The sequence below is a fragment of the Gasterosteus aculeatus genome, chromosome 13, assembly GCF_964276395.1.
Source record: "Gasterosteus aculeatus chromosome 13, fGasAcu3.hap1.1, whole genome shotgun sequence".
In the NCBI taxonomy this organism is placed as follows: domain Eukaryota; kingdom Metazoa; phylum Chordata; class Actinopteri; order Perciformes; family Gasterosteidae; genus Gasterosteus; species Gasterosteus aculeatus.
This window is the reverse complement of record NC_135701.1, coordinates 13,650,431-13,662,293: the sequence shown is the minus strand read 5'-3', so window position 1 is coordinate 13,662,293 and position 11,863 is coordinate 13,650,431. Positions and strand designations below refer to the sequence as shown.

The 11,863-nt window shown below is 41.3% G+C and overlaps 1 protein-coding gene across 1 annotated transcript; it reads left to right on the top strand.

Moving 5' to 3' along the window:
- The first annotated feature begins 7,782 nt into the window (after positions 1-7,782).
- nkx2.7 (NK2 transcription factor related 7) lies at positions 7,783-10,069 on the top strand. The gene is made up of 2 exons (XM_040195420.2): positions 7,783-8,493; positions 9,245-10,069. Exons 1-2 carry the CDS (start codon positions 8,241-8,243, stop codon positions 9,784-9,786), a joined length of 795 nt encoding a protein of 264 aa, XP_040051354.2. The 5' UTR covers positions 7,783-8,240; the 3' UTR covers positions 9,787-10,069.
- The last annotated feature ends 1,794 nt before the right edge of the window (positions 10,070-11,863 follow it).

Here is an 11,863-nt window from a genome sequence, read left to right as displayed (position 1 = left end):
AGGTTATTGAGGATTTAAGGGGGTTACTGAAGTTCCTGATACAGATGCTATGTAACGCATGATTGACCCTTGTGAATCACTTGCACTTTAAAATATACCCATATACATATATACCCATACTGTGTATATGTTTGGGTTTTTTCCTCTGTACTAAAAAGTCATGAAAGATACAAATGCATCAATTGTGTGTCTTTTGCTGATCAGAAATAAAATATTTATCATATCTGGCATATGGTATGAAATATGTTGCATTGCTCTTGTTTCCCTCATTTGGACCCATCATCCCTTTTAAAAGTACATTTAAAATGATTTTATGCCTCTACTTTCTTCGAGACAGAAAAGTGCCTGTTGGTTTATCTATCTTTAAACCTCCAGATGTGTTGTTAAATGGAAAAACATCATGAAAACTGAGTAAAGACTCCCCCCGCTTTACTGGCTAGGTTTAGGAGATGCTTTTATGTTCTAACTGGTTCCAACATACAACAACGGTCATTTGGGAACACTTAAAAAAAAGAAACATAAAGAAAAGTATACTAAAAACCTCTTAATTATTTGTGATTTATTAAGCTCCACTGTTTTGTGACAACGGCATGGAGTTAGTATGAGAAAACACTTTTCTTTCTTCTGTATTTCTTCACTTCCTATTCCACCAGACCACAAAATGTACGATAAATGTGTCATAAGGCAACATCTTTTACTTTGGTTGGATAATTGTGCCTATTATGTGTTCAACAAATATAGAGACACATTAGCTTTCATTTGGAAATATACATTGAATACATTTAGTCATACGTCATAGGAAAAGCACCGGTTTCTTCAACAAAACTATATAAATATAATAATGATCGTTTCACTCTACTCAGGGGAGGCCCTAGTTTTGCATTAGATTATTAAGAGAACGCTGCATTGTATAGCTACGCATTACAAGAATGGTTACGCTGATTGGAGACACTACACAACTCTTAACTATTAACTATTTGTTAATAAGTTATGTACAATGCTATGTCCAGCCTGCTACTAACAGGGAATACCAGTATTTCCTGTTCAGGATTCAACATATAATATTTCTATGGTTAACCACAGCTCTTTAGTTCATGTGACGAATCTAATCCTGCATGATCCAGCAAGTGAGAAGAAGGACATAGAGAGCTGATGGAAATGAACTTTCCTAAACTTGAACACTAACGAGCTGAAGCTGCAGAGCGCTCTGTTTGGTTGGATAGCCCGGGGAAGATGGAAGAGGGGGGGCAGAATGCAAGAGGCTCGGTGGACGCTAATCTCAGTCAGAGGGAGATATAATTTCATGCCTATTTAGAGAAGAGTCCTGAAGGGCTTTCTCATCCGCCGCTCTACAGTCTCATGGATAGGTGATGCAGCAACTCTGCCCACAGATTCTATCATCTCCCTTCTTTAAAGAGACATTCACTCTCAGCTAATCAATGACTTTAGCGAATGTGATGAACAGAAGAAAAAGCTTTTTCCATCAGTTCAGTTTGCAACCTCTGCCTTTCACAGAGTCACACGGAGGCTTTTTGCTTGGATACAGAGCAGCAGTTTCTGTAGATGGCAACTTTCAAAAGCTTTGACAAACAGCAAGATCTTGTTGCCAGGGAACATTTGAACAGATTGTTTGACCCCCTCTATTCACTGTTGCCTGTCGTTTGGACCGCTGCCGAGTGTATCACCGCCCTGACAATCACAAACAGAGTAGTAATGCATAATGATAAAATTTGAATATAATTATGCAGATGCAACTCATACCATCTGCTTGTGTGTTTTAATTTGATAGTGATGAGCAATAAATGCATGTATTTGTTACAAGCATTTTCCCAGCAGGGTGCACAGCATTGAGGGGTGATGTATGCTCCCCTTGGACAAACACAGTGACCCTGAAGACAATGATCATTCGGTCTGCCAGCTGCAGAAAAGCAACAAAGCCAGATTAGTTTATCATTGTTTTAATCTCTCAATCAAATTCTGAGAGAGGAAAGCAATGTGTCCACAGCTGATGCATATTGTTAGCAATTTAACGGTACAAATGAACAATGCACTGTGGTTATTGCGGCACGGCAATTGCCTCTTCCAGTGTTTTATAATCATTACGTCCTTCTCTTCCCCGTGAAACTTGTGGGATATTCATCAGCAGTGTGACAAATTAGATGTGCAGTGAAATGGAGTATGACTGAGAGCAGTGGAAGATTAGATCCACTCCAATCTTACCCAGCAATCACCAGCCCTTCATTTCTGTGGGGAAATACCCAAGGAGGGGAGAGAAAATGAGATCATATTTGACTGGAGAAAGCACTGGAGTGGCAGGGGAAAGAGATGAAACAGAGTTTTCCATTTCTGTATCAGAATCAAATGCAGTTCTGGGTTCTAGACATACAGAATAGAGAATACATTATACTAAACTAATTTACTATGTCTGTTATGATTCGCACAATGCTGTGCTATTTGGGCACCAAACGTCTGCCTTTGCCAATGAAAATCCTAAAGGCTATTGAGGATCATATTGAGTCAGTTGAAATGCTCTTGAACGCTCTCATAGGCTGCACGCTCTGGCAGAACCTGGCTTTTTAACCTTGGAAATATTCACCAATGAGGACAAAGTCATGTGCCGCACAACCTTTCTTTTATGCATTGGGGGGGGGGGGGGGGGGGGGGGGCATAGAGAACACTGGACAAAGAAGACAAATCACATGTGGGATGCAGAGGAAGATTTTGAGTTCCGTTTCATTTTGCTTGTTTCTAGTGGTAAAAAGACCGTACATCTGCAACTTTGCATTGTAACATTAAGTGTAAATTCAACAGCATCTCACCTACATCTCACGTATTGATCAGCATATGTGGATGGATTCTTGAGGTCCTTGGAATTCGCAGTGTGGCAGAGACATCTAGAGGCTGAAAGCAGGTTACACTATTTTCTGTCACCACACAGGACTCACAGCTTTGTAAATACAAAAACAAATGACAAATCTATAAGCAGTGCTTACCATCCTAAGCGCTCATAATGATGCTGGAGGTCATATCACATTAAAATCATCTATTTTAATCATATTGATTTTAGTCATTGTGATCCTTGATATTGTTCTCCCAGAATGCATCGGTTACAATTTATTATATTTAAACAACGACCACTTAAATGGGCTTCTATAGTGATTAGAAGGATATACATCCAGAAAGTGTAATGAAACCAAAAACGGATCGTAGGGAATGTAAATGTTAAACATGATGAAACACAATGTTGGAGTTATCTTAACAGTTCCATTACCCTTTACTGCAACTACGATACAGGATGTGAGATTATGTCCTTAAACCTCTTGAGCAATTATACGGTCTGTTTCATCTTAAGGACAGAAGGGCCAGTAATCTTAATACAACCATTTCAATCAATCCCGTTCATTACAGCAATGACCATGTTTTCAAGAAAATTTCCTTGGTTTCCTCTTTACGATAAAGACCGGTTGAAAGTAAACACATGTTTGTTATGGCAGAAAATCAGTACTCTACAATACAAGCATATAAAAATCAGTGTAAACACAGAAGTGAGAGTTAAATCTTCACCTGGTTAGATTCCAGCCTCAGAGTGTCTGCAAATCAAAAAGGACACAGAGTCATATCTAATAACCACGGCGAGTCATCCCTTGAACTGAAAAGTCTGCCTCTCGCCTGAATGGAAACGTCAATGTCACATGACATCAGCCACGACGAGTATCGTCATTGCATTTTGGTCGCATGAAGACAGAGATCAGTTTCACTCAGATTAAGTCTCTTCTTTCAGCTGCTATCAGCCTCCTTTTTTGCTGTGTGATGAATTAGGGGTAATTTACGGTGAACTGTACTTAGCTTCCTTCTTATGTTACATTCACAGGACGAATGGTGGAATCTGGAGAAAAGGCTTTGATTTAAACGAACGAGAGTCCCAGAACCTCAGATGGAGCTTTGCTCCGAGCCTTCGGAGAACACTGCTGCGGTGATTAAGTCATTTACCCATCAAATTGGACACCCTGCAATCCCTGAGGTGTCAAACAATCCAAAGTGTTTTTCCCCCTCTGCTTTTGAAGTTCAGGTTTCTTGGTTCTTTAGTAAAAGGTGCGCTATTTTCACATAATGTCATGCTGGAAAACCCAGGCATAACGTTTTCAGGTTCTGTTTTAGCATTTATTAAAGACAATTCTCTAATGGAAAGAGCAGGAGCTGGGAGGCCAAAGCAGCATATAAGGTGTGAAAGGCCATAACAACACACCAAATAAATAAATATATATTATACATATTTATACATTTTTATATATTATTTTGTGTGTTAATGTTTGTATTCATTCCTTACAGAGAACATGTTGTTTTACAGTCAAAGAGCATTCACTTTTCTACCTATATTTGAAATGAAAATGTGTGAATTTTAAGAAAGATCTATACATGTAATTATATTAGAATATATCAATTTACATATCCAAAACTCATCAGCGCGAATATTCTAGATCTAGAAACCAAGAGTATAAAGATGTTAATGTGTGCCTTATCAGCGTTACGATGATGACGATGTCCTTGTAAGCTTACTCCATTGTTACGGGTCCCTGGTGCCAAATTGATGTCCCTGTCATCTCAAGTAATTTTGGAATCAAACGCTTTGAATTATCTCTGCAGTGTTATAGTCAGTAGCCATTGTTGTCCTTGCCGTTTGGACACAATTGTTGCCACTATTGTGCTTGGCTTACACAAGGGATGAATGGTTTTACAGTAACACCAGTGAGTGGGAGGATGACATTTTTTTTGTATTTTTGGTGTTGGTGGCACTACTATGAGAAACTACAAAAGTAAAAAGTAAGTAATTACTGTCACTGCCATAAAGTAGGCAAGGGTTTCCCACCGGGAAGTACAAATGTGAGGTTGTTCAACAATGCTACAACTGAAGCAGGATTTTCCAATGAAAAGAACTACAAAAACAGAGTATGACAATTTGCATTGATCCCAAACAACGCAATTCAGGTATCTGGATTCAGCCACTATAATAAAGACTGCTACAAATGTTCCTCCTTGCTGTTTTAAGAAATATAAAGTACCTGTATTAGCTGTGTGTCTGTTGAGAGTCTCTAAAAGATCATAGGTCTCTTGGACAGCAGCTACTCCGCCAACCTCTGGCCTCTCGTTGATAAAAGGACACCTGGGGGGGAAAAGAAAGGCACTTTTCTGATGGATCCAATAAATGAGAACCATGTGGCAGTCAATCTAAGGGTTTCTCATAGCTTCATGATGGAACCAGAGACAACATAGGTCTTCTGTATCAGAAGAAATACATGAATTCATATTTAATGTTTTATTTCAGAAGATTCACACTCACCCACCTCCTCCCAGGTCAGATAATCTCCTCCTTTCCTTCACTCCTACTCTCTCCTCTCATCGTCTCCTTCACTCCTACTCTCTCCTCTCATCGTCTCCTTCACTCCTACTCTCTCCTCTCATCCTCTCCTTCACTCCTACTCTCTCCTCTCATTGTCTCCTTCACTACTCTCTCCTGAGCCTGAACGATCCATGGAACACAAGTCATGAATTACTGTTCAAAAATCAGATGAACAGATTATTTATTCATCAAATAGATTTTGATCAATTACATCTTCTTCTTTTTTTAAATAAAATGATTTTCTCATTCTCCATAGGAGTTACACTTGTCCTCCACCTCCTCTCCTCTCCTCTCCTGTGTACAGGGGGAAATGGAGGTCATAGCTGTAATATTCTCCACCGATGAATTAAACATTTGTACCAGAGACAAATTGTGGAACATTTTTTATTTGGTTTAGTTCTTCAGCGATAATTCCACTTCCTCATTTCCCCCTCTCTCTTCTTCTCCCATCTTTGGAAAAAAAAACAATACAAACACTCCACATCCAATTGAAAGTATATGAATCCATCTGTATCAGAAAGTACTGTCAGGATACTTGAAATGGTTGAAATTAAAATATAATTTTCAAAGGAGAGGGTTCACACTTGCACTGCCTTCCTCCTCCTCTTCTCCAGACAGCAGTAAATAGAAATACACTCTTGAACATCATGAACACATGATTTAGATCCCCCCCAATGGGGGCACGGACCACCTGTTTCAAATGACAGTTCTTCTGAACGTTGCGACTCAATGGCTCCCTCCTGTGGACCGACTGTATTAGACATTCGTCACTCTTCGGTGTGAATGTAGCATCAGTGAGAACCTAAATCCAAATCGACTGATAAAACCTTGATGTCTCGGACTACTAAGACTTTCATCCTAAGTTATTTCATTACATGTTTTCATTTTTTGTGACCGGTTGAATATTGGTGAGCTGAAGGAACACACATGAGCATCACAATCATTTTAGCAGTTATCATCAGCACCGAGCTCGGATCAATTTCAGCAGCTTGATCCCTTCATCCCAGATATGCCGGCCACTGCTCATGGGGTTTCTTGGAAAGTAATCTACATTTTCCAAGATCAAAGCAATATTATCGTTTAGCAGTGCAGGAAAATTTGTTGTGCTTTTCTTTCCTCTTGTTGACAACTCCTTGTTTGTCTGAATGGCTCAGTGCCCCGGAGCTCAACTTCAGACAGCAAAATCCTGCAAGTACAAACTGCCAAAAAAGACCAGACACTTTTTTGACATCGGCACAGTTTTACATTCTATGCACTGTTTATGAACTTTATTTTAGAATTCATCTTAAAGTTTTACGTTTTTGTGGCCATGCCACATAAGTAAGCTTTTAACTCATGCATAGGCCTCTCAGATCTGATGGCGTACAGGTTTGTATCAGGTTAGTAAGTATTTAATGTTCAAACATGCCAACTTTGGTACAGTCTTCAAGTTTCTATTAATGCACAAACATTGTTTCTGCTTTTGAATCTCAACATTTTACAGACTTTCCATCCCACCTTACAGTTCTCATTTGTTTAAATAATACAGCTCATTTTTAATGGTTGCATTTGTTGTAATTTTTTGAGGATGTATTTACACATTTATTTTTGCAGTATCTTATTGCATGCTTATATTATGTTTTATTGTTATATATGATTGTTTTAATGCTGGAAAAATTAGAAAAATTATGTACACAAAAATTCGTATTATTGTTATTATTATTAAGTCATTTTTATCATCAATATTATCATTATTATTTAATAGCAGCCGATTTAGTGGAATACCTCTTTTAACATAAACATCATTTATTATCCATTAAAGTTTCAACTTATCACGTAATTAAATAAGTAAAGGATTAAATAAGCATGTATTACACAACTTGATCAGTCACAATGGCATCTGTTATTTGTCCTCGGATAACTCATCAACATGTCATGCCTCACAAAGCTCCTGGTCGGGCCTGTAAGTGCCCTCCATATGTCCCCCGGTGGGACAGGCCGTGTCTGCCCTTGTTCCTGTTTGTGAGGACGCGCGTCTCGTCCTCAGTGAAGCATTGCAGGGTGGCGCCGCCGCCTCTCCACTTCCACAACATCAGGTATAGTGTTACTGTTTGTTGTGGCCTGAGACCACTAATAACGAGGCAGGAAAACAATGTTGATGGTAAAGCTGCCCGACATCACCTAAGATCACTCAGATTAAGTGACTTTACTTGGCTGACCAGAAGCGTGGTTTGGGTGCATACTGAATAAATCCCCCCCCCCCCCCCCCCTCCCACACACACACACACACACACTCAAGCTAATCAATGTGGAACAGTTTCACTTATTCGTCTCCAATGGTGAAAACGCCTTTCTTAAACACATTTCTATCCACAAATTAAAAGAGTTTTATTAGAATCTCTGACTCCTGATCAATGTCTACAAATGAATAAAAAGGGAACATTTCTTTCAAATATATTTTATAAATGAAGCTTCTTGTTTTCAGTAACACTTTTCACCACTCTCCAAGCCTACAACTTAAAATAATGTTTTTTTTTAAGTGTATACCTTCAATTGCGAGCCAATATTGTAATGCAATGCACGAGGATGGATGGAATGAGGAGGTGGATCAATGATGTGAGGAGTTCCTGTAAGGTGAGAAGAGAAGGAGTGCGCGCGGGGCTGGGTGTTGGCCAATGTTTTGGAGAGGGGTGACAGATGTATCTCTACCTCGCTCTTTAGCCGGACCCTTGAATGATAAAAATCTCCCCATGCCCCTCACTCATCAGTCAGTCGAGAGAAACGTCCGGCAGCAGCAGCAGCAGCAGCAGCAGTGTTCCTTAGAGGATCTCAAAGAGCTCCACAGCCCGCCGAGAAGGTCGGGATGCATCCCTGCACTTCGACGACAACGACGCCTTTTTCCGTCGAGGATATTTTGAAGCTGGAGCACCACCATGACTTTGAAAATCAATTCCTGATGACGGATCAAGTGGTTCCGATGAATTGCGAGCACGTGCGCGGTGCCTCCAGGACCAGGGACGTTTGGGAGTGTCCGCCTGAGCCGTGCGTGCCCGGCACGCGGGAGAAGCTCGGTACTCACGACGCCTCGGCAGCAGAAGAGGAGATCGATGAGCAGGGTGAGAGGACGCATGATCATCAGTCGGTTCTGTGCTCGTGGTCGCTCAGGTTCAGGCCCGAAAGACACGACGGGGCCTTGTGCGCGTGATGGCAGAGATAGCGCAGGGATCCCGGGGTCACCTTTTCCTTTATGCTTGAAATCTCTCCATTGGATGGGAAAAAAACGTGTGTGAAGATTCTATCTTCAGTTAACAGAAATACACGAGGAGGTACATATATTTAATAAGATTTTGCCACTGATCCCAATTTGATGAAATGGTTCATTAGGAGGCTGTGAGCTGATGTTATTGTTGAACTTATTACAATCTCAGTAAGAATTGATCCAGTTGAAATGGAAACAGGCGTTCTCAATTAAATTGTCCTTTAACTAAAATTAAATAATGCTAAAGTGAAAGGAGGACAAACAACTACTGCGAATTTACCTTTGTTTTAATACAGTTCGAAACTTTCTTTAAAATGTCAAAATAACCAAACTTAACTTGCTTCTTCCAATTATATTATATTTAAAATGTATAACGTTTTTCCTTTTACTGTTTCTGTCAAAATATATCAATATAGAAACGGTTGTTAAAATAACTGAGTTTTGCAGAATGAATTTAAAGAAAATAGCCCATCAACATATTCTACATTACGTATTTTGTATCGAGGCCTATATTGATTTTAGAAGCCAAATATTTTACAGATAACATTTCGTTTCATTGAACAACTTCCATGCTTCACGTGACCCTTTTTCTCTTTTCCACCGTGCAGAGATACGCGGCGTTGACAGTTCACCTGACTGTGACGAACCCCCCCGAACCGGAGCCCGGCTGCGCAGGAAGCCCCGAGTCCTCTTCTCCCATTCCCAAGTGTCCGAGCTGGAGAGGCGCTTCACGCGGCAGCGCTACCTGTCCGCCCCGGAGAGAGAGCACCTGGCCCGCGCGCTCGAACTCTCCCCCACGCAGGTCAAAATATGGTTCCAGAACAGGAGGTACAAATGCAAGCGCCAACGGCAGGACAAGTCCCTGGAGCTGGCGGGGTACCCGCCCGCGGCGAGGAGGGTGCCGGTGCCGGTGCTGGTGCGGGACGGGAAGCTCTGCGGCGCGGGTTCCCATTCGGCGGCGCCTTACAGTGTGACGCTGGGACATTATAACCCCGTGTTTGGGTTCGGAACCGGCGCCGCGTACGGCTGCGGTTACCACAGCGCGTCACCGATGACCAATAAGCAGCTGGTCGAGTTGACGGGGAACAGCGAGGGGCCCTTCAGCCACGGACATTTCCAGGCCTCGTTACAGGGTCTGAGAGGCTGGTGATTAGAGCAGGAACTCGGTGCTGTTTCATCAAATGTTTGCATCTGTATTTTATATTTTGTATGGACTGTATCTATAGTTTTCTCCTTATAAAGACAAATTAAAAATCCGCCGAATGGTTAACGCACAGTGTCTTAACGAGTAGCGTCTTTATTAGAAACAGTCTTTTATGTCTGGCTTCGATTACATACATTTGACAGTTTATATATATATTATAAATAACGATAATAATAATAATAATAATGGTTGTTAAGTTCGTGTTATGCCAAATAATTCCCAAAACAAATCTGTATATTGTTTTTATTTTAAAGAACTTTTTTTTCTTGCTCATATAAGCCAAGTTACATGTCCCGGTTGGAGCTTTTTACAAACACCGACGTGAAAATGCGCCTTTAACGTTTTAACTCTAAATAGACGCCGTCGGATGCGCCAGTTGTAAAATGTGTCGCATCCCGTCAAAAGCCGCGTTCATCATTACAGACGCGTGTCGGTCGCTTATGGAGCCGCCGTCTAACGGAGCTTTATCAAACTGAGCCATCAAAAAAAAGCTAATGGACGAAGTGACATTTGACCTGACAGGCTGCTCTGCTCTATCAAACTGAGCTCATTATTGTCCCATTCACAAATTCGCTGATAAGGCCGGAGAGCTTGTCCTGTCCCGGAGCTCTGCTTGGTAAACAAACCCGCAGACAGAGTGGCTCTTTAACTTTTTCGAACTTTCAATCAAACGGGAAACGGTTCCAGTCCGACCTGTCACTCACTCGCCGATGCGCCGCGGCAGATACTTGCATCGCAACAAGTAGTTCTGAGTATCAGCTGATTGGCTGGAAAACTCCCTGCAGCCTCTGGTGATACGGACTAAAAGAGAATAAAAGCAACGCAAGAAATCCACGATTGAGTTATGTGGTATTTTTACATCAAACGTTTTATAATGCAAGGTTTATTATTTTTTTCACGGATGTTTACAATGTATACAACCATCAATTTGGCTTATTTGGCGTTTGTAATGCCTGCTTCAATGTCTTCACTGCCGTAAATATAACCTGGTAAGTAGTGAATGGCTGAATTGAGTGTGTCACTTTGAATGGACTCTGAGCCAAAGGGCCTGAGATGAGAAACACTCCTGGGAGGAGAGAGGAGCTGAAAGAGCATCTCCGCAGAGATAAGGAGGAAGCTGTAGACAGAGAGGAGACCAGAGACACTTTAAGAGATCAGATAATCAGTCTCTCTCTCTCTCTCTCTCTCTCTCTCTCTCTCTCTCTCTCTCTCTCTCTCTCTCTCTCTCTCTCTCTCTCTCGCACACACACACACACTCGCTCTGTGTGTCAGGCAAGAAAGGGTTGGCAGCAGTTACGCGAATGTCGGGTATTCTCTGCAAAATCCATGTTTTTAACATGTGATTAAGTTTATCCAATATTTATTTACCCAAAAATAACCTAAAAATACCTTAAATAAATTTAACTGCTTTAGGACTAGGAACCGGTTGTCACATCAAGCTGCCACATCTATGTTTTTCAGTGGGAAAAAGTCATTGGTTTACTTGGTTTTATTATGTGATATCTATAGTTTGGGTCAGTGTGTGTGTGCATTTGTGCGCTCTGGGGGGGATGAATGAAAGCAGAATACCCAAATAAACACTGTGAGGATGAGGGTCAGTTTAAATAGAGGGTGACGTGATTCCGCCACCGGTGAAAGACGTGCTATGGCTTAATCAAAAAGGCCTTAACGTGTGCTGTGGGTACGTCAGCTGGAGGAAAGCAGATATGTCTCTGCTGTGCAATAGCCTCCAAAATCCCAGTGTGATAATCTGGTGTTTATGATCGGCGCTGAGATGACTCATCAGAGCTCCTCTGTCCAAACATCCATCCTGCAACCACCACATAGGTACGAGCTACACAAGGATGAAAGATAACTATTGACGGTAAGAAAGGGGACTGTCTTCCAACTAATCCCTCTGGTCAAACAGCTCATTGTGTGGTTGTCCCTGCAGTCTGAGGCGGCTGCTCTGAGGACTTGATGTCTGGCTTTAAAGCGCCCTCTACTGGTGGTCTCCTACACCACTTCCATTTCACGTCAAACG

Excerpts from the sequence above, each read along its gene's own strand:
- nkx2.7 (XM_040195420.2), top strand. The coding sequence starts at position 8,241 with ATGCATCCCTGCACTTCGACGACAACGACGCCTTTTTCCGTCGAGGAT. Across the intron at positions 8,494-9,244 it reads AGAGGAGATCGATGAGCAGG|AGATACGCGGCGTTGACAGT; the intron begins GTGAGAGGACGC and ends TCCACCGTGCAG.